The sequence below is a fragment of the Narcine bancroftii genome, chromosome 2 (genome assembly GCF_036971445.1).
Source record: "Narcine bancroftii isolate sNarBan1 chromosome 2, sNarBan1.hap1, whole genome shotgun sequence".
NCBI lineage: Eukaryota > Metazoa > Chordata > Chondrichthyes > Torpediniformes > Narcinidae > Narcine > Narcine bancroftii.
Window position 1 is genome coordinate 197,337,623 of NC_091470.1, and position 26,013 is coordinate 197,363,635.

Here is a 26,013-nt window from a genome sequence, read left to right on the forward strand (position 1 = left end):
CTTATTTGAAATACTGGAGACATAGTGGCATCTCACACCTTTTTGCAAGAGCTTTGAAGAATGCTCAACAGATGTCACTAATGGATTCTTGTTTACCCAAAAGCAACAGGTGAAAGAGAAGGCTGGAGCCGCTATTGTCAGCAGGAGAGTTTTGCTGTTGTAAGAGGGTCATGGGGTTTTGCAAGCAGAGAGAGTCAAACAGGCTTTCTCTCAGTCTCAGTGTGTGAGAGAGAGAGAAGCAGAGATCACTTAACAGTGTCAGCCAGCAAAAGTTTCTGGGACTGAAACAGGACAAGCTGGCAAGCTTTTGGAAGACAGCCTGGTCGAAGCCCTTGTGGTTTATGCAAGAGGAGAGGACTGACTGTCTAATGTTTCACTTGGAATAAGGAAAACAGAAAGGAACTCTGTGGTGACCTGAAAGAAAGAGGTTATCATCTGGAGAACCCTGACGGGGCAGGTTTCATCAGCAAGACACTGAGGTGTCTGATAGAAGTACCTCAGTTGTGGATGTCCTGGAACAACACATCTCTCTCTGAAAACCAACAAGAACCTTCCTGAGCGGTAACCATTTACCTTTCGAGCACCAAAGCCTGGTGAACTTTATAGATGTTAAATTCTGTGCGCAGTGTAAGAATTGCCTGCAACCAGTGAACTTGGAGGAATGAGAAGTGAGATTGGACTGTGAACCAAAGAACTTTTCTGAACTCACACACGTGTGCTTAGAATTAGAAGGGGGAGGGGGATTTAAGTTAGGTAAAGTAAGTTAATAATAGTTAAGTTAAAGTTTGATTCTCTTTTCATGTTTAAAGATAATTAAAAGCAACTTTTGTTTAAGTAGCCATTTGTCTTGGTGAATATCTACTGCTGGTGGGTTTATGGGTCCTCTGGGCTCATAACATTTTCTTTACTGCCAATGCAACCTGATGGATGGACCCCCAAATTCCTTTGCACTTAACTCTGTTTATGGTTTTAGACTCAGGTCACTTATGGGTGCCAGGCTGTCTGGAAATTCTTTGAGTGTTTTGCACCCTGCTCCAACCCCCTACAAAGTAATACTCACTAAAAAATAACAGAAGCTCGCAACACAGGAAGAGTGTGGAAGCTTTGAAGAAGTTGCAGAGGAGGTTTACCTTGATGAAGAGCTCAAGCCCAAAATGTTGGTTATGTCTCTTGTCCTCCATGTGTATTGTTTGTCTGTATGTGTGCAATGTCTAGGTTGTGTGTCTGTGTGTTTTGCACCGAGGACTGGAGGATGTGGTTTTGTCAGGATGTACTTGTATAATCAGATGACAATAAACTTGTCTCGATGATTTATCTTTGCTCTATCAATCAGATTGAAAGCAGGCAGAGAAAATTTACTCGGTAGGGCACTGAGGAGTGGGGAGAAACAGAGACCTGGGAATATAGATACATAATTCCCTGAAGGTGGCATCGCAGGTGGATAGGGTTGTAAAGAAAGCCTTTATAAATCAAAGTGTTGAGTACGGGAGTTGGGATGTAATGTTAAAGTTGTATAAGACATTGGTGAGGCCAAATTTGGAGTATTGTGTGCAGTTCTGGTCGCCCAACTACAGGAAGGATATCAGTAAGATTGAAAGAGTGCAGAGAAGATTTACTAGGATGTTGCCGGGTCTTCAGGAGTTGAGTTACAGGGAAAGGTTAAACAAGTTAGGACTTTATTCTTTGGAGCGTAGAAGAATGAGGGGAGATAAATTGGGGGAGATAAATACAAGAAGTCATAGTTTTAAGCTGAAGGTGGAAAAGTTTAGGGCAGGGGTGTCAAACTCAAATTCACGGAGGGCCAAAATTAAAAACTTGGACTAAGTCGAGGGCCGAACTAAATATTTATTGAAAATTTTCAACAACATCTGCATGTTTTCTCTTCTTTCAACATATGTAATGTTAAACTTTTTCTTATTAAAATAAATGTTTAATAATAGTTTTGGATAAACTCTTTCCAGAAGCATTAACAAATGAGAAATAAAATATTCAATAAATAATATTTCTCTATAGAGGATTTGTCAAATGTTGCTAGTGTGCTGTCGAATAGTAAAACCTGAGGGCTATTAAGATTGTGGGAGAATAACATGATTCCTGAAACAATCAAATGGGTGACTGATTGTGGGCATGAACTCTAGCATGGTTATTTGCCATGCCCTTTTTCCATTGGTACAGATATCCTTTGATTTACACACTTTTCAAGTTTTATGCCTAATGAGCTTGTATCCAGGTGCAGGACCATTTTTAACCAGGAATATATTTATCACGGTGACATGAAACTATTGGAAGATCGTTTTATCCTGAGATTAAAGTTCATAATACTTACTCAGGCCTGTGTGCTGGAGGGCGGGGTTTGCGGGCGATCGGGTTGGACAACGACAGTGCGGGGGCATCGGCTCTCGCTTCAGGGCGGCATCTTGGCGGATCAGCGGCCCCGTCACCGTGAGTCGCGGGTCGGCCTGCGGCAGGGAAGGGGAGTGGGCAACGGTCCTGGCGAGGTCAGGCCCGAGGACTCCGGTTCCGGGCGCTGGGAAGCGGCCTTGGCTTCCCCTGACACCGGCCAGGCCCCAAAACCAGAGTCCACGGTGAGACCTTGCAACGTAAACAGAGGAGGTGGGGGCGATTAGCAGGCTGATGCCAATGCATTCTGGGATTTGTTGTATTACTGTGCATGCGCTATACTGGCGCAGCGGCCAGCGGGCCACCTCTAATACATTTTTGAAATGATCTTGCGGGCCAAATATAATTATATCACGGGCCAAATTTGGCCCGCGGGCCAGAGTTTGACATGTGTGGTTTAGGGGAATGAGCTGCCATCTGACGTGGTGAATGTGGGCTCGATCTTAAGGTTCAAGAATAAATTAGATAGATACATGGATGGGAAAGGGTTATGGAATGGGAGCAGGTTAGTGGGAATAGGGAGATGATGGGTCGGCACAGACTAGAAGGCCTGTTTTCTGTGCTGTCGCATTCTGGGATGTTGTCAGGACTTCAGGAACTGAGTTACAGGAAAAGGTTAAACAGGTTAGGACTTTATTCCCTGGAGTGTAGAAGAATGAGGGGAGATTTGCTAGAGGTATACAACATTATGATGGGTATAGACAGAGTAAATGCAAGTAGGCTGTTTGTTAAAATTAAAATATAGACTTTGAGCATAAGCCAATGTCGCCCAGTTACACCCAATTGACATATCCCGCCCTAGTACATTTTGAACGGTGCGAGGAAACCGGAGCACTGGAAGAAACCCATGCAGACACAGGGAAAACGTACAAACTCCAGCTGAGTTTCTCCAGCATTGTGTTTTACATCAACCACAGTGTCTAAGGATTTTGGTGTTTTACCGGATTCACCAGGATGTTGCATGGATTGGAGAACGTGTCTTACGAGGCGAGGTTAGCAGAGCTAGGGCTTTTACTTTGGAGCGGAGAAGGATGAGTGGCTTAATAGAGGCCTACATGATTGACGTGACGCTGTTACAGTGCCAGGGACCCAGTTTTGAATCCAGCGCTGTCCATAAGGAGTTTATACGTTCTCCCCGTGTTTGTGTGGGTTAGGATGCAATAGGTGCTCTGTGGTTAGTAATAGATTACTTAAGTTGGCATTTGAATGGAAGAAAAAAGATTGAGAACCACTGGCCTTGTCCCACTGACCTGCACCCAGTTCATACCCCTCCCATCCACGTTCCTGTCCAAATTTTTCTAAAATGTTAAAATTGAGACTGCATTCACCACTTCAGCTTGTTCCACATTCTGTGTGAAGAAGATCCCCTGACATTGCCCCTAAATCTCTCCCCTTAACTTGTGTCCTCTGGTTTGTGTCTCACCTAAGGTAGTGGGATGCTGTTACAATGCCAGCAACCAGGACCGCAGTACTAATCCTGCGCTGTCTGTATGGAGTTTGTATGTTCTCCCCATATCTGTGTCTCCGGGGGGCTCTGGTTTTCTCCTATCGTTCAAAACTTACAGGGGTTGTAGGTCAATTGGGCATAAATTGGGCGTAAATTGGGCAGCACGGACTTGTGGGCTGAAATGGCTTGTTACCGTGCTATATTTCTAAATTTAAAATTTAATTTCAGTGGAAAAAGAATTTACTCTGTCTGTCCCCCTCATAATTTTAAATACCTCTATCAAATCTCCCCTCATTCTTCTATGCTCCAGGGAATAAAGCCTTAACCTGTTTAAACTTTCCCTGTAACTCAATTCTTGACATCCAGGCAACATCCTAGTAAATCTTCTCTGCACTCCTTCTATCTTATTGATATGTTTCCCATGGTTAGGTGTCCAAAACTGTACACAATAGCTGAAGTGGTGAATGCGGGCTCAATTTTAACACCGAAGAAGAATTTGGGCAGGTACATGGATGGGAGGGGTTTCGGAGGGCTATGGGCTGGGTGCAGGTCAGTGAGACTAGGCGTAAAAATAGTTCAGCACATTAGAAGGGCCAAAGGCCCTGTTTCTGTGCTGCAACATTCTCTGGTTCTGGCTTCTAATGCTCCAAATCGGAGAGATTTATGCGAATAAAGTCAGTGTTTTACCTTCTGGGTTTGGTGCCAGCCATGCCACCTTTTGCACCTCCAGCAACTCATTGTAGCCGTAATCAGTGATCTTCAACATGAATCGTCCATCTACCACGCAGTTTCGGGACTTGAGCCGCCCGTGAACTAAGTTCCGCTGGTGAAGGTACTTCATGCCCTGGGTGGAGGGAGGGGGAGAGAACATGCCTTGGTCAACCCAGAACGTTGCTCACCTTACTGGAGAGCTCAGACTGGTAGGTGAGTAACTCATACACACTGAGAATGACCAGAGACCCCGGGAACAGATGCAGCACATTCAGTCCATCGCATCCCTGCCAGCCCTCCGCCAAAGCAACTCACCAGCTCCACCACCAGTCACCACTCAGTCAGCTTGCAAACATTTCTCCCCTATACATAGAACAATGCAGCACAGTACAGGCCCTTCGGCCAACATCCCATGTAAGCCTCCAGGATGGCATGGTTAGCATCATGCAGTTACAGCGCCAGTGACCGTGGTTTGAATCCCATGCCGTCTGTACGTTATACCCGTATCTGCATGGGGTTTTTCCTCGGGGCTCCGGTTTCCTCCCACCTTCCAAAATGTACCGGGGCCATTGGTCAATTGGGTGTGATTGCACTCCCAACCTCACCCCCATAACCCTCTATATTTCTTACATCCATGAGCCTGTATCTTTTAAATGTCCTTATTGTACCAGCCTCCAGCACCACCTCTGGTAAGGCATTCCATGGCCCCACAACTCTCTGAGTCTAAAAACTTACCCTGACGTCTCTCCTAACCTTTCCTCCCTTCACTTATACACTCGTCCTCTGGTATTTGCTATTGTCACCCCAGGTTAAAGAGGCCGCACCTAACCCTAACTCTTTTAATCGTATATATCTCAATTAAGTCACCTCTCATTCATCGTGACTTAGCAGAGCTAGGGCCTTTCTCTTTGATGTGAAGAAGGAGGAGGCAGTGTACAGGAGGGAGATCGATCAGCTCGTTGAATGGTGTCACACTAACAACCTTGCACAACGTTAGCAAAACCAAAGAGCCGATTGAGGACTTTAGGAGGAAGTCAGGGGAACACAACCCAGTCCTCATCGAGGGCTCAGCAGTGGAGATAGTCAAGAACTTTAAATTCCTAGACGCTGACATCTGAGGATCTGTCCTGGGGTCCTCACGTTGATGCAATCACAAAGAAGGCTCACCAGCGGCTATACTGTAAGGAGTTTGAGGAGATTCAGTCCATCACTGAAGACTCTTGAAAACTTCTACAGGAGGGCATTCTGTCTGGTTGCATCACTGCTTGGTACAGAGGGTTGTTGACATCAGGGGCACCAGTCTCCACTCCATCAAGGACATCTACAGGAGGTGGTATCTTTAAAAAAAAAAGCAGCTTCTATCCTCAAAGACCCCCCACCATCCAGGCCATGCACTCTTTACTCTGCTACCATCGGGAAGCTGAAGTCAAGCACTCAGTGGCACAAGGACAGCGTCTTCCCTGCTGCCATCAGATTCCTGAATGTTCAATGAATTGAAGACAGTGCCTTACTTTGAGTTTTCATGAATTATTTTTATTTATTGTTGTAAGGTGGTTTATATGAATGTTTGCGCTGTGATGTTGCCGTAAAACAACACATTTTGTGACGTGTTCATAACAATAAATTCTGATACTGAAGTGACAATAGAGGTCTACAAGATTATGAAAGGTAGATGGCCAGCACCTTTTTCCCAGGCCGGGAGTAGCAAACACCAGAGGATGTCTGTACAAAGTGAAGGGAGGGAAGCTTAGGGGAGACGTCAGGGGTAAGTGTTTTAAACAGAGAGTTGTGTGTGCCTGGAATGCCTTGCCGGGGTGGTGGTGGAAGCTGAAAGATTGGGGACATTTAAGAGATTCTTAGGCAGGCTGATGGATGGAAGAAAAATAGAGGGTTACAGGGTAGGGAGGGTTTAGTTTCTTTTGGTAGATATATGGGTCGGCACAACATTGTGGGCCAAAGGGCCTGTACTGTGCTCCAGTGTTTTATGTACCATAATATACATCTAAATATATTTATATTGTACATTTTTCCAATTCCTCCTCGACCCTGCCATCCCAGATTACAAGCACATGCCAACATACAAAAAATCTATCCCACACCAGCCACAATCTCCCCCCCACACCCCCTGCCCCCGGGCGGGGGGGGGGGGAAGATATTTGAAGGTGAGATCACACCACCCCACCAACCAGATTCGAGCGTGGTTGCCATCGTCAGCATCTGAGTCTCAACGTGGACCAGACGAAGGAGATGATCGTGGACGTCAGGAGGACCAGGAACGACCTCCACAACTCTATAGTAGAGAGTGGAGACACCAAGTTCCTTAACTAGTGACCTACCGTGGACACTCAACATCTCCTCACTTGTCAGGAAGGCACAACAGTGACTGCATTTCCTGAGAAGACTGAAGTGGGCAAGGTCACCAGCTGCCGTCACGTCAACTTTCTACAGGAGCTCCATTGAGAGCGTACTGGCCAGCTGCATCACGGTGTGGGTACAGATGCTGCAGAGAAATGGATAGGAGGTCAATCTGCAGGACCATAAGAGCAGCAGAGAGGATCACTAGGGTCTACCCCACCCCCTGCCCCCGTCGACATGATCTACCAGGATCATTGTCTGAAGAGGGTAAACAAAATCATCGAGGACCCCTTTCCACCCCACACAGCATCTTTCAGCTGCTCCCGTCGGGGAAGAGATCCAGGAGGATCAGAGCCAGCACCATCAGGCTGAGGAACAGCTTCTTCCCATCGGCAGTGAGAATGCTGAATGACCAAAGGAACTGCTCACCCTGACCCTTTGAGAGTCCACTATTTATTGAACAATATTTTTTTTGTGTGTATATAAGTACTGCAAGTGTGCTGTTTGACTGTGTGTGTTCTGTCTGGTTGTGCGTCTCCATATTGTGTACCGAGGAGCGGAGAACGCGGTTTCGTCAGACTGTTCTCACACAATCAGATGACAATAAACTTGACTCTAAACCTTTCAACATCCTGGTAAACTTCTGCACCCTCTCTGATTCAAACTCCCCATGTTTAACTTTAAATTTAGACAAACAGCACAGTAATAGGCACTTTCTGCCCACGAGTCTGTGCTGCCCAATTGACCTACAATCCCTGGTACATTTTGAACGGTGGGAGGAAACTGGGTCCCCTGGGGAAAACCCACGCAGACACGGGGAGAACGTATAAACTTCTTACAGAGCGGGATTCAAACTCTTGTCCCGATCACTGGTGCTGTAACTGCATTGCACTGACCACTACACCGACCATGCCACCTTCCTGCACCTGGCTGCATGGAGCACCAAGCATTTTAGTTGGGAACCTTGACCAGGTCGAGCAGCAGGGAGGACTTGAACATCCAATCAAGCTTCATATCCACGTTGGCGATCAGGTCGTACAGACTGCCCCTGGAGCAGTGCTCCATGACAATCGACAGGATGCCGCAGTCGTGGAAGAGACCGAGGAAAGGATTCACATTCTCGTGTCGCATCTGCTGGATCTGTGTGGGACAGACATTGGGGGTCAGAGCAATGAGAGGCCATTCTGCCCCACGGGTCAGTGCTCCCTCCCCCCAATCACCAAGTCATTCCATGCCCATTCCCTCACCTCCAGCTCATCTAGGTCTCCCAGTCTGCCCAGTGGAGGGTGGGGAAGGGTGGGGGAGATGGGATGTAAATGAGGAGGGGGGAGGCAGGGCAGGAAGGAGATAGGGAGTGATGGAGATAGGGGTTCAGGAGGAGAGACAGGGTTGGGGAAAAGACAAGGCAGGTGAAGAAGGGGAGGGGGGAATCAGGGAGGGGGGACATGGAGGGGAAGGGGGAGATGGAGGGGAAGGGGGAGATGGAGGGGAGGGGGAGATGGAGGGGAGGGGGAGATGGAGGGGAGGGGGAGATGGAGGGGAGGGGGAGATGGAGGGGAGGGGGAGATGGAGGGGAGGGGGAGATGGAGGGGAGGGGGAGATGGAGGGGAGGGGGAGATGGAGGGGAGGGGGAGATGGAGGGGAGGGGGAGATGGAGGGGAGGGGGTGATGGAGGGGAGGGGGTGATGGAGGGGAGGGGGAGATGCAGGGGAGGGGGAGATGGAGGGGAGGGGGAGATGGAGGGGAGGGGGAGATGGAGGGGAGGGGGAGATGGAGGGGAGGGGGAGATGGAGGGGAGGGGGAGATGGAGGGGAGGGGGAGATGGAGGGGAGGGGGAGATGGAGGGGAGGGGGAGATGGAGGGGAGGGGGAGATGCAGGGGAGGGGGAGATGGAGGGGAGGGGGAGATGCAGGGGAGGGGGAGATGCAGGGGAGGGGGAGATGGAGGGGAGGGGGAGATGGAGGGGAGGGGGAGATGCAGGGGAGGGGGAGATGCAGGGGAGGGGGAGATGCAGGGGAGGGGGAGATGCAGGGGAGGGGGAGATGCAGGGGAGGGGGAGATGCAGGGGAGGGGGAGATGCAGGGGAGGGGGAGATGCAGGGGAGGGGGAGATGCAGGGGAGGGGGAGATGCAGGGGAGGGGGAGATGCAGGGGAGATGCAGGGGAGGGGGAGTTGCAGGGGAGGGGGAGATGCAGGGGAGGGGGAGATGGAGGGGAGGGGGAGATGGAGGGGAGGGGGAGATGGAGGGGAGGGGGTGATGGAGGGGAGGGGGTGATGGAGGGGAGGGGGAGACGGAGGGGAGGGGGAGACGCAGGGGAGGGGGAGACGCAGGGGAGGGGGAGACGCAGGGGAGGGGGAGACGTAGGGGAGGGGGAGACGCAGGGGAGGGGGAGACGCAGGGGAGGGGGAGACGCAGGGGAGGGGGAGACGCAGGGGAGGGGGAGACGCAGGGGAGGGGGAGACGCAGGGGAGGGGGAGACGCAGGGGAGGGGGAGACGCAGGGGAGGGGGAGACGCAGGGGAGGGGGAGACGCAGGGGAGGGGGAGACGCAGGGGAGGGGGAGACGCAGGGGAGGGGGAGACGCAGGGGAGGGGGAGACGGAGGGGAGGGGGAGATGCAGGGGAGGGGGAGATGCAGGGGAGGGGGAGATGGAGGGGAGGGGGAGATGGAGGGGAGGGGGAGATGGAGGGGAGGGGGAGATGGAGGGGAGGGAGATGGAGGGGAGGGAGATGGAGGGGAGGGAGATGGACGGGAGGGAGATGGAGGGGAGGGAGATGGAGGGGAGGGAGATGGAGGGGAGGGAGATGGAGGGGAGGGAGATGGAGGGGAGGAATGAGAGTGGTTGGGGATATGGGGAGAGGAAGGGTGGGAGAGATGAGGAGGGGAGATAGGGAGGGGACAACACTGAGGGGAGGTAGATGGGGAAGGGGGCAACAGGGAAAGGGGGCGACAGGGAAGGGGGGCGACAGGGAAGGGGGGCGACAGGGAAGGGGGGCGACAGGGAAGGGGGGCGACAGGGAAGGGGGGCGACAGGGAAGGGGGGCGACAGGGAAGGGGGGCGACAGGGAAGGGGGGCGACAGGGAAGGGGGGCGACAGGGAAGGGGGGCGACAGGGAAGGGGGGCGACAGGGAAGGGGGGCGACAGGGAAGGGGGGCGACAGGGAAGGAGGGCGACAGGGAGAGTGGAGTGGCCGGGGGACAGAGAAGAGGCGGCCGGGAGGGGGTGGGGGGAGAGAGGCTGCCAGGAGGGGGAGAGTGAAGTGGGAAGACGGAGGAAACATCACAAACCAAGAGGTTCGCATGCACAAACACACCTTTGCAAAAACCACTTTCGTCAAGGGTCTGATTTCAAAGTTTTCGTCTGTGATCTTCTTCAACCACACCCAGTCTCCCTGTGGAAGGCAGAAAGCACATTGAACCAACCAATGGGGTCACAGAGAAAGGTCACTCAGTCCATCTAAAGATGTGCTAGCTCTCAGCCACGCTCCCTTTCCATGAGTCTCTTCCTCTCTCCAAACATTCCCTCCTCCCTCCCTCCAAAGAGGAGATTCGGTACATCAACGAAAATCCTCAAACTTCTACAGGTGGACCGACTGGGCAGAGCATTCTGGCTAGTTGTATCACTGCCTGGTACAGAGGCGCCAATTTTCAGGACAAAAATAAACTCCAGAGAGTGGTTAACTCGGCCTGCGACATGACAGGCACTAGACTCCACTTAATCAAGGACATTGACATGAGGCGGTGTCTTTAGAAAGCAGCGTCTATCCTCAAAGGCCCGCACCACCCAGACCACACCCTCTTCACTCTGCTACCATTGAGAAAAAGTACAGGTGCCTAAAGGCGAGCACTCAGCAGCACAAGGACAGCTTCTTCCACTCCGCCATCAGATTCCTGAATGATCAATGAACCAAAGACACATGCACGATTATTCTTATCTTTTTTACACTAATGTTGTAAGCTGGTTATAATATGAATGTTTGCCCTGTGACGCTGCCGCAAAACCCCGAATTTCATGCCTCGTTCATGACAATAAGTCCTGATTCTGAATGTCTTCAGCCAGAGGGCGGTGAATCTGTGGAATTTGTTGCCATGGGTGGTTGTGGAGGCAGAGACTGACGGTTTCTTGATTAGTCAGGACATCAAAGGTTACTGGGAGAAGGCCGAGCAGTGGGGAAATGGATCAGCTCATGATTGAATGTCAGGGCAGACTTGATGGGCTGAATGGACAATTTCTGCTCCTATGTGTTATGGTCTAGAAAACAGCATTTATCACCCACCGATGCTGAAGCATTCTTACCTCGTAGACAGCCACGTTCGAGTTCTCGGCATTGAGCACTGTGACACTTTTATCGGACGAGGATGTTCTTGGAGTTTTGGAGTTCCTGAAGACAGACACACTTTTGCCACTGATGCTCACTTCGTTCTCACTGTTGAGTTTCTGGAAACAGACAGCTCAAATGTTTTCATCACATGAACTTACCCACCTTGCCAAACGCACGATGAGCTTTTCAGGAATACTGTTTCAGCCCTGGCTGGGCCAGCATTTATTGGCCATCCCTATCTGCCCCCCACCCCCATGAGAAGCTTGGGGAGGTAGTTGGAGGGAGGGGGTTGGAGGTGAGGGAGATGTTCGGAGGGAGGGAAGGTTCGGAGGGTGGGAGTGATTGGAGGGAGGGTTAGGATCAGTGTTGAGGAGTCAATGGGTGCCCTGCTCACCCATGCACATGGAGGGCACCCTGACACACCTGTGTCCCTGGCTAACTGCAGCAGCGTTCCTCTCTGCAGAACCTCCCACTTCTGATGTGCTTGCACCAACACGCTGACCACAGCAATGGCTGAACATCTGCGTGGCACATCCTCTGGCCAGAACCTCCGCAGACGCTTGGAGAATTGAGCACATGGTGAACAGGACAGGATGGGAGTGAAATCACAACCACCTGAACGTGATCTATCCTGGACCCACAACACCCTCTCATCAGTCAGAAAGGTGCAGCAGTGCCTACACTTCCTCGGGAGGCTGAGAAGGGCCAGGCTACCGGCCCCCATCTCGACAACCGAGAGTGTCCTGTCCGGCTGCATCACTGTGTGGGATGGGAGCTGCAAAGCATCGGGCCGGAAGCCAATACAGAGGGTCATCAAAACAGCCGAGAGGATCACTGGGGTCTCCCTTTCCTCTATTGACGACATTTACTGGGAAGGTTGCTTAAATAGGGCTCAGAGAATTATTGAGGACCCTTTCCATCCAGCACACAGGATCTTTGACCCACTACCATCAGGGAGGAGATACAGGAGCATCTAAATCAGGAGAGCCAGGCTGGGAAAGAGCTTCTTGCCGCAGGCTGTGAGATTGACGAGTGGTGTCCTGTAACCGAGTAAATCATCCCAAATATTTATATATTATTTTAAATTGTATCTGCTTGTATTTCTGTGATTATAGTGTGTGTGTGTTTGAATATGTCGGTGTACATTTGTGCGGACGAGGGTGTGCGGGAGTGAGTATGCTTGTGCAGACATGTGTGTGTGCCTGTGTATGTTTGTATGGTGTGTGTGTGCGCTTGTGTGTGCCTGTGTCTGTTTGTATGGTGTGTGTGCACCTGTGTGTGCGTGTGCGCGTGTGAATGTGTCTGTGTACGTTTGTGTGGGTGTGTGCACGTGCACATTATGGTCCAGAGAAACACTGTTTTGTAGGTTTATATATGTACCATCAGATAATAGAACGTCAAACACTACAGCACAGGCCCTTCAGCCCACAATGTTGTGCTGACCCATATATACCTACCAAAAAGAAAGAAACCTTCCCTTCCACACAACCCTCTATTTTTCTTCCATCCGTGTGCCTGTCTAAAACCCCTTTTCCACTGGTATCCTGTCCCAGGAATTAACAGGAAATTTACTGGAACAGGGTCCAGAGGAAAAGGAACACTATCTATGCCTGGGATTAACCCCTACTCACATCCCTGGCATTTGCTGACACCGGCGTGCTTATAAAACCAGTGGAAAAGGGGCAGCAGAAAGTCACCCAGTTCTAGTTGAAGGTCGAACAGCCCGATCCCCAGGAATGGGTTGTGTTTGGTGGAAAAGCAATTAATGTCCCAGTTAGGGTTGGCCCAGTGGAAACGGCACAAAGGGTTTCCGGCCGATTCATTGGGATGCCAGTGGGAAAGCGGCTTATCTCTTAAATGCCCCTATTGTAGCAGCCTCCACCACCATCCCTAGGACCTACTACTCAGTCTTTAAAAAAAAACATCCCTGACGTCTCCACTAAACACTCCTCCCCTCACCTTGTACAGATAATAAACCTGAACTTCACAAGATTATGAAGGCAGCCTACCTTCTGACTGAGTTGTGTGTTGATAAACACCAGATCATCCATGGTGAGAATCAACCTGTTAGACCCTCTCAGGAGCTGCAGTCTGTGGATGTGATTCCTGTGGACAACAAATTAAGGTAGGACACCTTCGTTTGGTGCCAGAACTCCTCCACCTTCTCATCGAGTTCGATCCAAACTGGCAAGCAGACGGCCCATCCCATTCAACGATGGTTCTTCTCACTCCCTCCCAGTATGGAACTCCCAACACCGCACAACACAACCGTGACCGCACACACACCACCCCCCACCCCCCCCAACTCATGCCTGGCTCAAGGGACCAGGACCTGTCGCTGCACTGACAGTGAGCAGGAGCTCCTGAAGGAAGACTACTTTGTGATCCTGTCAGGGGTCCGGAACTGTAGTGAGGCTGGGGTGAGAGAACTGGGATGCTGGGAGCTCGGGTTCTCTACTAGATCGGACCCATGTGTTCATGGGGAAGAGAATATATGGGGGTCGCAGAAGGCGGCAGAAATGAATGAGTTGCTGGTTGAGTGGCACCTCTTTGTGTGTCTTTACCACCACAGATCACTACCAATGCAAAAACAGGCCCTTCAGCCCTTCAAGACTGTGTCAAACTATTATTCTGCCTGGTCCCACTGACTTTCACCTGGTTCATAGCCCTCCATAGGGCGGCACAGTTGGCGCAACACCTTTTTTAGCACCAGCAATTGGGGTTCGAATCCCACACTGTCTGTAAGGAGTTTGCATGTTCTCCCCCGCATCTGCATTGGTTATCCCCAGGGGCTTCAGTTTCCGCTGGTCAAAACATACCAGGGGCGTAGGTTAATGGGGTGTAAATTGGGTGGTACAGGCTCGAGGGTCAAACTGTGCTGTATGTCTAAATTTAAATTTAAAAAATAACCCTCCCATCCACCTACCTGTCCAAATTCAGGAGCCAAAGGGGCCTGTTTCTGTGCCATAATGTTCCATGGATGTAAGAGAGATGGAAAGTTATATTCTGTGGTGGGGGGTGGGGGGGTTTGAAGGGAGGAGAAAGGTTAGTGGGCCAGCACCACAATGTGGGCCAAATGTACTGTTCGATGGAGCAGTTAGACGAGGGGTGGCCAACCTGTGTGTCAAAATAAATGGCAATAAGGAGGGCTCGCGAGACCGGGCCTCAGTGGCCACCATGTTGAGTTTGGCTTTGGCCTTTTAATAAGTTGAGAGCAAACGGGAGGAGAAGGAAGGGTGGGGGGAGCGGAGAAGGAGGAGGTGTGTGTTCAATATATGTTGGGGGGGGGAGGAATCGGACTCCATCTAGGCAAATTGGGCCTCCTCTCTACAATACCTGCGTGGACTCCCTACACTAACCGCATCCCCCTTCAATGTGGCATTTCTAATCATCCAAAGTGCCACTTCTGCCACATTATAGGTTGGTCGTCCCTGGGTTGTTGAGGCAATCTGAATGCTCTCCTAACTCCAGGAAGGATATCAGAAAGGTTGAAAGAGCGCAGAAAAGATTTACTGAGTTACAGGGAAAAGTTAAACAGGTTAGGACTTTATTCCCTGGAGTATGAGGGGAGATTTCATAGAGGTTTATAAAATTATGCAAGGTCTAAATGTAGGTCGGCTCTTGGGAGAGATAAATACGAGAGGAGGTGGCTTTAGGGTGAAAGGGGGAATGGTTTAGAGGGAACCTCTTCACTCAGAGAGTGGTGGGAGTAAAGGTAAAGGTTCCATTACTGTCACGTAACATGACATTTAGAACGCAACGTGGATGAAATTCCTTAACCTTTGTCTGCCATTAGGCAGACAGAGAGTTGCCAATTTGTCTAGCGCCCCTCACAGACACCTACAGCACCTGGGCTTCCCTCCAAGGTGCATTCAGGCTATTAGGTGCTGTGTGGAATGCTCTGCCATCTGACGTGCTAAATGCGGACGATCTTGAATTTTTAGAATAAATTGGATGGGATACATGGATGGGAGAGGTCTGGAGAGTTAGGGAATAGATCAGTGGGACTAGCGGAATGATGTCTCAGCACAGACTAGAAAGCCCAAATGGCCTGTCTTCTGTGTTGCAGTGTTTTATGGTAACTAGGAGAGGGGTCGGCAAGGAGCGGAAAAGGGTTGAGATGGTGGAGGGACTCACCTGAGGTGGTAAGCCAGCGTTGCCACCGCGAGAAAGGCAGCCAAGCCCAACGCAAACACCATTGCCATGTAGGTGGGCTCCAGCCCTGGAGAAGAGACGACAGGTCACCCAGGCTCCAGTTACACCAGCTCGCCGGGATAGGGTCCTGGGGCTGAACAGCCTCCTCCCATGCGCAGTGATTTGAAGATTTTTGGGAGGGCTAAGGTGACTGCATAAGTCCTCTCCAGAGGGAACTGGGAGGGGAGAGGAGGTATGGTGGTGTAGGAGGTAGGGCTGCGGCCTCGTGGCAGGAGGCACCTGGTTTCGATCCCCAATGTTGGAGGTATGGGGCGGTATACACATGTCTGAACCTCTGTGGTGTGTGGTATATGGTGTATGTCTGCGCAGCGTGCGTCCATGTGCGGTATGTGTGTTTGGGTCTGCACAGCGTGCATCCGTATGTGCATGGGTCTATGCAGCATGTGTCCGTGTGTGGTGTGTGTGTATGTTCTCACGCGTGCGTCCATGTATGTACCCATGCAGCATGCGTCCATGTGTGGTGTATGTGCCCACACAGTGTGCGTCCATGTGTGGTGTATGTATCCGTCTGCACAGCACGCGTCTGTGTATGTGTCTGCGCAGCATGCGTCCGGGTGTGGTGTGTACATATGTGTCTGTGCAGCGTATGTCTTTGTGAGGTGTTTGTGTCTCTATGCAGGGTGCGTCTGTGAGGGGTGTGCGGATGTGTCTGTGTATGGCATCCATAGATTCTCCCTCTGCCTGTATGGATCCCCCCCACTTCACCCCAGATCATCCACTTCCCTCCTACAAAAATAAGCATGTTGGCCGCTGTAAAATCCCCCAGTGTGAATGTGGGGCAGAATGCACAAATGGGCGGCTGACAGTCGGCACAGGCTTGATTGGCAAAAGGGCCTGTCCCTGTGCTATAAAATCAGGCCGATGTCCGGTCGGTCACAGTTCAGACCAAGAAGAGAATAGGTGGAGAGGTTGTGGGCAGGAATTGCAGAACGACAGGAACTCTGGCGGGTGTCAATTGCGATGAGCTTTACCTTCCGTGCAGGCCTCCTGAGCATTGAACCAGCAGCTGGAATCCGTGCCGGGTGCTGAGCCCCGAGGGAAGTGTATGGCGGGTCCAAGGGGCCGGAGGCTTCCGCTGTCCGCCTCCAGCATGTGCGTGGCCTGGAGGAGGCTCCCTGCACCGTCCGTGTCTAGCACCACGTAGTCGGCAACCACCTCTCTACTCTCATCAGTGCGCAGCCGCTGGCCAAACCCATCCACCTCAGTCTGGCTGGTGTGCCAGGCCACGGCCCGACCACTCACCCCACCGGCTCGGCGCTGCACCTCTCCAGCTGCCTTGGCGAGCAGGAGGACAGAGTTGTAAATGGTGGCGAACAATGGAGACACCTGAGGGAGAGCAGAGGGCGAGACATTAGTGGACGTGATCCGGTGAGCCAGGACACTCAGCCTGCAGGGCCCATACTAGCCCTATAAAATTAGGCCCATTGGTCTATACTAGATTGGTGAAATTAGGACACATCCTGAGGAAAACAAGGCCACTCTGTCTGACAGACTCATACTAGCTCTTGGTAAAACCAGGCTATACAGCCTTAATGATTCATAATAATCCTGAGTAAAATAAGGCCACTCAGCCTGAAGGATCCATACTATCTCTTGGATCCATACAGCCTTGAAGGATCCATACTGGCCCTCAGTAAAACTAGACCACTCAGTCCATCCAGCTTTTCCTATCCATATGATCATGGCTCATCTCCCCCAGTCCTCACCTCCCCTTCAGGGCAGTTCTCCACCACACCAATCTTTCCATAATTTATCTCCTCTTTAAATAACCCTGCTCTCCACCTGTGTCCAAGACTCCTCAACCCACCCTCCAGGGTCGAGTGTTCCTGAAATTCCCCCCACACCCTCCCACTGGAAGTGGGTCCCCCTCGCATCATTTCTAAATGAAAGACCCGCTATCATGTAACCGTGCCGCCCCACAAAGAATCTCCCACCAGTGGGGTCAACTCGACACCTGTGCGAATGGCTGCTTGGCAGTTAGCAGCAACCTGTTGGGCTGAAGGGCCTGCTACTCTGCTGTACCTAGTTCGGACTCTGGTTCAACAATTTTGCCCTTTAATAGCAATAAAGAAAAACATGGAAAGAGCTGAATGAAAAAGGATGATCTGATTTTACAGTCCACAGCTGAGTACAAGAGAGTGCATTATTTTCTGCCACACGATTATGCCTGCTTTTTGGGATCTCCCTGGGAAAAGCTCTTTATGTGGAGAGACAGGCACTACTGTAATGCAGTTTGCAAATTGGATTTATTTATATTTTGATTGCCAAGTGCAATATCAACATGCGATGGATGGACAGCAAAGAGCCAAGCCATTCAGCCCAACCTTCCTCAGCACTAGCCCTTCCTAGCCGGCGGATCAGCGGCTGAGCGACCCACATAGGCTGTGGGGGACTGGCGGTTGGGGGGACCCGCGCGCGGGGGCTGCTGGGAAACTGGGACACGGAGCTGGGATTTGGGAGGGCAAGAGGGTCTCCTGAAGGGGCCCCTTGGGGGAGGGGGGGCTGATGGCTTCCTCGTCGTGTCGGAGGTTTGGATCTGGCGTTCGGGTTTCCGATGGATCGATCATGAGTCTGTGTGGCTGCAGAGGCTGCGGGAGGGCTGGAAGCAAATCTACAGACACTCAACAACACTGAAGGGACTCTTTTGCTTTCCTTTCTCTCATACTGTCAGGAGCTCCGGGCAACACTAATAGTGAAAGGTAGAAGTTGGCGATTATCATGCACGTTACATTTTTAATGTATAATAAAAAGAACCTTGAACCTTCAAAGGGGTAAACAAGTGCAGCTCTATGATTCCTGCAAACATTGACACTCAGGAATCTCGCAATCTCTTCCATTTTCACAGGGCAGTGACCCTCACAGGCAGCACAAAGATAACAGACGTGCCATCCCCAGTTTTTAATCTGGCATTCATGCTACACTGGTTTGGGGAGATTACAGAGTGACTATCTTATTTGTGAGAGGATTATTTCAGATAAAGGCCTTGGTTTAATTAACCGCCAAGCATTTAACTTCAATTTAAAAAAAAAACCAGAGTGAGATGCAGCAGTCCAGGCAGCCATGTAAGAAATTGTTTTATAAAAACTGGAGTTAGTAGGTTTATTATCAATCCAACACAGCTGTGTGTTAGGGGTGGATGAGTGGGGCTAATAATGAGTCCCCACACCCCTCCACAATACCTCTGCAACCAGACACCCCCCCTACATCTCCAGTCCCTAATACCCATCCCTGTCACTGTAACCCCCTCTGGTCCATTACACCCCTCCGCAACCCATTCTGGTCCCCTACATCCCTCCCTGACTCTGTAACTCGCTCCAGTCCCAACACCCATCCTTGTCTCTGTAACCCCCTCCGGAGTGGGAGGATGGAAGGGGAGGTGGGTTGGGGGGAGGTGGGAGAGGGAGGGAGGTGGAGGTGGGATGGAGAGGGAGGAAGGGGTGAGTGGAGAGTAGCTGGGAGGAAGAGGGGAAGGGTGGGGAGGGAAGGTTGACCAGGAGTTGGATTGGGAGGGAGCTCTGCTGTTCCCCCTGTGCATCTCCAGTGACGGGACCCCTCACCTCTTCCGGTTGCAGAGACGTCCGGACTTCTCCACGTTCCAGAGCTTCGCCAAGGACTTCAGGGAACTCCTTATCCCGGGACTCCATGGTTACGGTGAGCACGGCATCGTAGGAGCGCCTCAGCCTGGCGTTGGCGGCCAGCACTGGGTGGCTGGAGTTGCGGTAGGGCAGGCTGTAGTGGAGGGTGTCGTAAGGCAGGAAGACGTAGGCGCCATCAGACAGCTTCACCCTCTCTGCCTCCTCCAGCAGGAGCTGCTGCTCTGCACCTCCAATCAGCACAGAGTGCATGCAGAGGATCACGGCTGCAACAAAACCGGCGCAGGGTCACCGCTGGAGCCAACACCTGCACAGGGTCACAGCAGGGGGAGAGGGAGAGCTCGGGACTGCAGACCAACCTGGTGTCCCACGCGGCAAGTTCCAAGACCACAGTGGGTAACAGCCGCGATGCTTTGGGGAACGGCGTCTCGGTATGTCCGAGAGATCTCCCCTCTGCTTCCACCCAGATAGTGGCCGTGGCAATATCTGCAGTGACCCCGCAAGGTCCCAATGAAAGGGGGGGGGGGGGGGGCGTCAACGTTTACATGAGATCAACTGTCACACGTGTATAGACATACCAAATATTTTGGATTGCAAGCCACATCCACTAAAACTACCATTGTGAGCACTGGCTTGTACGATTCCTGTCTCAGCCAACCTTTTACTGTGAACCGCACATATACAAAGAGCTGCATGGTCTACCATTTAACATGGATGACCTTTGCTGATTAGTCCTACTAAAATGTAGTATTAAACTCCATCTGCCATCTCTCAGCCGACTCTTCTAACTGTCCTATATCCCACTGCAAGCTTTGAGAACTTTCGTCTCTGTCCACAACACCAGCAATCTGCATACATATCATCTACATACTTACTAATCCAATTTACCACTAGATCATTAATATATATGACAAACACCTGTGGACCCAGTACCGATCCCTGAGGCACTCCACTAGTCACTGGCCTCCAACTTGATAAACAATTTTACACCACTATTCTCTGGCATCTCCCATCCAACGACTGTTGAATCCATTTCACTACTTCAAGATTAATACCATATATAACCATATAATTGTTTACAGCACGGAAACAGGCCATGTTGGCCCTTCAAGTCTGTACCTAATGCTTAAACGTTCCTAACCGTCCTCCTTTGCAGAAGCTTGTCAAAATCCTTACTAAAGTTCATATAAACAATATCCACAGCCTTCCCCTCATCCATCTTCTACGTAACCTCCTCAAAAAACTCTGTAAGACTTGCTAAACATGATCTACACGTACAAAACCATGTTGACTACTCCTGTCTTTCCAAATAATTGTATTTACCATTTCTAAGAACACTCTCCATTAATTTTACCCACCACTGACGTCAGACTCACAAGGCCCATAATTACCCGGTTTACTTTTAGAGCCTTTTTTAAACAGCGGAACAACATGAGCCACCCTCCAGCCCTCCGGCACGCCCTCTGGCACCTCCCCCGTGGCCAGTGACATTTTAAATATTTCCATCAGAGCCCCCACTATTTGCACCACTAACCTCCCTCAGGGTCCTGGGGAATATCTTGTCAGGTCCCGGATATTTATCCGCCTTGATTCTCTTTAAAATACCCAATACTAACTCATCATTAACCTGTATATTATCCATGACCTCACTACCAGATTTCCCCACTTCACCTGGATCAATATTCCTTTCTTTTGCGAATATTGAAGAAAAAAATCATTTAAAATTTCCCCCATCTCTTCTGACCCCTCACATAGTCTACCTGCCTGATCTTCAAGGGGCCCAATTTTATCCCTTACTATTCTTTTACTTTTAATGTATCTGTAGAAACCCTTTAGATTTTTTTTACCTTGCCTACCAAAACACTCGTATCTCCTTTTAGCCTTCCTAATTTCTTGCTATTTGTTTAAACACTCTTTATATTCCTCAAGCACCTAATCTATTCCCATCTTCTCAAAACCTCCCTCTTTCATCGCACTGGCTCCCATACTTCATTGGAGTCATTCGGTATGGAACAGGCATTCAGCCCTACTTCTCTAGGCTGGGCTTCTTAGCTCATCTGCATTTGGTTTGCATCCTTCAAAACCTGTCCGACTGAACACTGCCATTGAAGCTACCTTACACAGTGGATCATCTGACAACCCCCCCCCCCTCCCCTGCCACACTCCCCCTTCAAGGCTCAACCCCAGGCTTGCCCTACCTCTGACTTGGCTGACCTTCTCGATCCGTCGGAGGACGTTGGCAGCTCCCTGGGCACCAGTCTCCATGGAAAGGACCAGGGGCACGGAAAGGCCCCGCCGCCGCAACGAGTCGGCTAGCTCCCGGCCCGCTTCGGCCCACAGCTCCTGCCCCGAGCTGACCACTGCCACCCGTGCCCAGCCAAAGTGCTTGAGAACAGCGAAAAGGACCTGGGCAGTGGAGGGCAAGGTCCCAGAGAAGGTGAGTGGGGCAGCACTGGTGTCACCTAGGCCTGGGCAGGTCCAGGTGAAGAGGGGCTTGTCCCAGCTCTGAGCCAGCAGGCCGGCAGCCTTGCAGAGGCCGGGGTTCATGGGCCCAATGAAGCCAGAGGCCCGGCCCTGTTGGTGGATGAAGCTCTCCAGGGCCCTGGCTGTCCGGCACTCCACATCTAGCACCACGTAGTCAAACCAGTGCACCCCGGCCTCTCGATTTGCCTGCTCAGTCGCCAGCTTCGCTGCCACAGCTGGAAGCGCCCTGGAGAAGCCCGGGTCGCAGGCCCAGGGCCCAACCAGCCCCACCCTGAATCTCGCCGATTGGACTCCCAGCAATGGCCAGCACAGGCCAATCAGCAGCAGCAGGCGGCCGTCCCACTGGCCGGCTCTCCCGGCCAGTCCGCTGCCAGGGAGGTCAGGCGCTCCGAGGAGGAGAAAGAGGAGCGGGAGACAGAGCCTGGCTCTCGCCGGGATCATGGTGGCGGTCGGTGGATTTCTCCCCTCGTCTGGCTTCCTCACGTCCCAGCGGCAGACCAGGTGTGCCATAACACAGCCAGGGATTCCTCGTTCAGGACCTGTAAGGCAAGGACAGCGACAAGTCAAATGAATCCCCCCAGGCCACCAGAGTGCAGCTTCACGAAGAGTGTGCAGAGAAGCATTCAATGGTCCTCGTCACGGTTCATCTCCAGTGTTAAAGTGGACCTAATAGAAGAAAAATCAAGGGTGATGGAGTAGAATGGGCATCACTAGGGGTGGCGAGGACTGAACCGGGTGACACCATCAGAAGGGTGACATCAAAATGACTCATAAAATTTTTGTGCAGCATTTCAGCAGAAATCTATTTTTTATAAAAAATATCCCTGGCGTTTGTTATAGCAAAAACATTTTTCGCCAGCCCAGCTGACGTATCAATATACCTGCAAGGGTAAAACTCGATGCTCATTTACCTTTAAAGCTTTCTAATGTGCTCTGGTCAGTGTTGTCATTATTACCCAATGACAACGACACTTCAAATCATGTGGTTTCGGCTGCACGTGTCCATCAGCAAGCGCTGTTGTTTTTGTTTCTGGTGTGTACATGATATTGCAGTTTAAAGGTGTAATTTTAATTTTTCTGGTTGTTTATCTCACTGCTGTTACATTCAGTGCTCTACGGGAATTACGAGTAAAATTAGTACAAAACCATTATTAAGGATTCTGTATGGTCTGGTATGGGGGAAGGTCCGTGGGGGGTGGGGTGGGGGCGGGAGGGTTGACTCCATGAGTTACTGCACTGGGTGACACCAACCCTAGTGACACCACTGTAGGGTAGGAAGGGTTTAGAACTTTTTCCTTATTGAACATATGGGTTGGCACAACATTGAGGGCTGAAGGGCCTGTACTGTGCTGCAGTCTTCTATGTTTGAAGACAAACACAAATACAGCAGCAAAAACAACTTTTAAATCACTTTGCAAAGCGCTGGAACTCCAGGACAGTAAAAAGCACTGCCACAAGCAGTGCTGCCTCCGTGGCACATAGGTGGCATATTTATAGAGGTTAATCTCCAAATTCATGAGGGAGCACAGTTAGAGTAACAGTTAGCAGCACCAGTTCGAATCTGACACCACCTGTCGGGAGTTTGTTCGTTCTCCCCACATCTGTGTGGATTTCCTCCCACCCTTCAAAACAATACCGAGGGCTATGCAGGTCAATTGGCTGTAATTGGGCGTCACGAGCTCGTGGGCCAAAAGGGCTCGTTACTGTGCTGTATGTCTAAATTTAAATATAGTAAAAAAAAAACAATGCTGGAGAAACTCAGCAGATCAAAGTGTGTCCTTTATGTAGGAAAGAGAAGGATATATCACCAACATTTCAGGCCTGAGGTATGGACAAAAAAAATCTTGTCCACAGCTTGATGAAGGGCTCAAGCCTAAAACGTTGGTTATGTATCTTTATCTTTGCTATATGGTTTGATCTGACGAGTTTCTGCAGCCTTATGTTTTTACTTCAACCATGGTGTCTGCAGACTTTCCTGTTTTACTTCTCCAAATGCAGGGCCCTCCACGATGATTGGAACAAAGACACTTTAAAAAAAAACTATTTGCCCCTGTGCCCCACAGTTTTAAATTCACAATAAAACAATTCAAGTAATTAAAGTGCAGATTCCAGATATTATTCAAGGATATTTATGGACACTTTGGCTTGACCATGTAGAAATTACAGCACTTTTTATATATATATAGTTCCCCCATTTCAGGGCACCATAAATTTTGGACATTTGACTTCACAGGTGTTTGTGATTCCTCCCATCTACCAAAGATATCTCAGTCAGTGGTGGGAAGAAGAAATTAATCTCCCAGGTGGGAGTCAGAGCCAGGCCCGAGTCAGAGCCAGGTCCATCACAGGCACCCTACCTCCCGTCCACCGAAGACATCTTGTTCAGTGGTCAGATACACTCTGCTCAGTAGATTGTCACGTTGTTGTGGTGGAGAAGCTGGTCATGGTCCTGAGATCTCGAGAGTGATGTCGTCTGGTCGTAATGTTAAGGGTGAGGTTCCTGACAAAGAACAATCCAAGTCCTCCATGGCGGGACAGGCAGACGAAGTCACTCTGAACTCAACCGTTGTGAAGGTGGACGAAGGCTGAAACAAGTCCATAAGCTCTGATCATCGTGGTTTCCACGCCATTGGAACTAGGTTGTTGATTTGTGAAATATCTTTGAGTGCAACGTCAACTGCACGTTAAACAAATACACACACAGGCATCTTCGCTCAGTGGGCCACTTCCCAAGATTGGCCTCGTAAGCCACTTGAGAGCCCATAGGAACAAAGACCATCATCCTAGACTTCGAGGCTTAGCCATGATGACGACACTATCAAAGGTGCACTAACTGGTTGGATCACAGCCTGGTTTTGGAATTCGACCGCCCAGGATCTCTGAGGGCACCAGAAGGTAGCAGACATAGTTAGGACCATGATCATCTCTGAAGACGTCCACTTGAAACATCGCTTCAAGGAGGCAACCAACACCATAAAGGACCCCCATCAGCCTGGTCACAACCTCTTCACGGTAATAAAACAGCGTCATATTACATGAAATTTAGAGAGAGAGAGAGAGAGAGAGAGAGAGAGAGAGAGAGAGAGAGAGAGAGAGAGAGAGAGAGAGAGAGAGAGAAGCAAAAAAGAGCCCCCCCCCCCCAAAGAGTCACTGAGTGTCCGTAGATTTGCCTATAGCTGTTCCGCAGACCCCGCAGAGTCCAGTCCAAACCATCGGCCACCCGAGCTCCAGATCTGAACCTTTTGGGGAGGAGGTAGAGACGTCTGAAAACCAGCTCCTCTACAAGGAAAGGGCTCAGGCCTGAAACGTCGGTAACATACCTCCTACAGACGCTGCGAGACCTGCTGAGTTCCTCCTGCATTTTTACTAACAATCACAGTGCTTTATTACCTCTGGGTTCAAGAACAGTTTCTTTTTCCAATAGGCTCCCTGATGCACCATCAATTACTCAAAAGACTATTGTTGAGAAATGAATAGGTTTTCATTCCCTTAAAAACACAGACACATCCATACTGCTTTGCACTGATCAGGGGACTGTGGAACAGGAGCCTGTGGGGAGGAGGCAAGAGGTACCAAGCAGTGTACCTGACCAGACTGTTATGTAGAACAGTGGTTTACCACACTCCCCTTGTTACACTAAATTGGGATCTGCTCCAACACCGAGGATCATCTTCACAATTGCAAGTCATTTTTTTTGTTGCACTAGAATTACTGTAGATTTTTTTAAAAAAATCACCTAATGTATTTATTGTCTTTCTGAATTTAATTCAATTAGTTTTCTGTTCTACAAGCCCAAAAATCCAATGCCAGAAATCCAGACCACCTGAGAAGCCAGACTTTCAAACTTTTTAAATTTATGTGCAGCAGATGCACAGTGGCAACAAGCGACCTGTTTAATACAGGCAGTCTAATCCACAAAGAAATTCATTGGTAGACTGTGTTTTTCTTTTAAAATGTTCATTTTTAAACATAATTTCAAGCATCACACACACTTTCTTTGCAGTGAAAACATTTTGTTGACTTTATAATCTTTAAAACTGCTCGTTTTGATAAAGCGTGCCATATTTGCTAATGAATAAACAATCAAAACTTACCCGTTCATCTTTATTCCTCCGTAAATTTGAATTTTAAAAGAACTGCCCGAAAATCCAGACCCATTCCCCAAGCGGACCAGATTTTAGGACTTGTGCTGTAACACACCAATGTGCAGGTGAAACTTAGCAGGCAGTCTAAAGGTGACTATTATAATTTTTCTTGCAGTTGCAGCAGGTCAGAATTTCAGACACGTGAACATGTGTATTTCAATAAACTCTCTCGTTGCCCTGTTCACAACCTCTTCTCACTGCTCCCTTCAGGCACAAGGTCTAGAACTTGGAGGTCCAGCGCCTCCAGGTTACACCAGTGACTTTTTTCCCCCTTCAACAGTGATCGGGCCTCTGCCCCCTTCTTCCATCATTTTGTTGCTCCTTTCTTCTCCCCCCTCCTG

The 26,013-nt window shown here is 50.2% G+C and overlaps 1 protein-coding gene across 3 annotated transcripts in view; it reads right to left on the reverse strand.

Moving 5' to 3' along the window:
• LOC138754928 (retinal guanylyl cyclase 1-like) overlaps positions 1 to 25,774 on the reverse strand; it is a 92,066-nt gene extending 66,292 nt beyond the window's left edge. For 2 of the 3 annotated variants that reach the window (XR_011351960.1, XR_011351959.1), the window contains exons 1-8: positions 19,008 to 21,071; positions 16,422 to 16,776; positions 15,373 to 15,457; positions 13,245 to 13,341; positions 11,211 to 11,351; positions 10,228 to 10,305; positions 7,877 to 8,053; positions 4,535 to 4,691 (exon numbers count right to left, since the gene is read on the reverse strand). Coding sequence is in view for 1 of the 3 variants with exons in the window: in XM_069919954.1 (XP_069776055.1) it covers positions 4,535 to 4,691; positions 7,877 to 8,053; positions 10,228 to 10,305; positions 11,211 to 11,351; positions 13,245 to 13,341; positions 15,373 to 15,457; positions 16,422 to 16,776; positions 19,008 to 19,309; positions 21,242 to 22,037 (2,188 nt within the window). In the remaining 2 variants the exon portion in view is untranslated. Of the gene's footprint in view, positions 1 to 4,534; positions 4,692 to 7,876; positions 8,054 to 10,227; positions 10,306 to 11,210; positions 11,352 to 13,244; positions 13,342 to 15,372; positions 15,458 to 16,421; positions 16,777 to 19,007; positions 21,072 to 21,241; positions 22,067 to 25,621 lie in introns of those variants that run through there. The other variant, XM_069919954.1, reaches the window with a different exon arrangement.
• Positions 25,775 to 26,013: the final 239 nt, after the last annotated feature.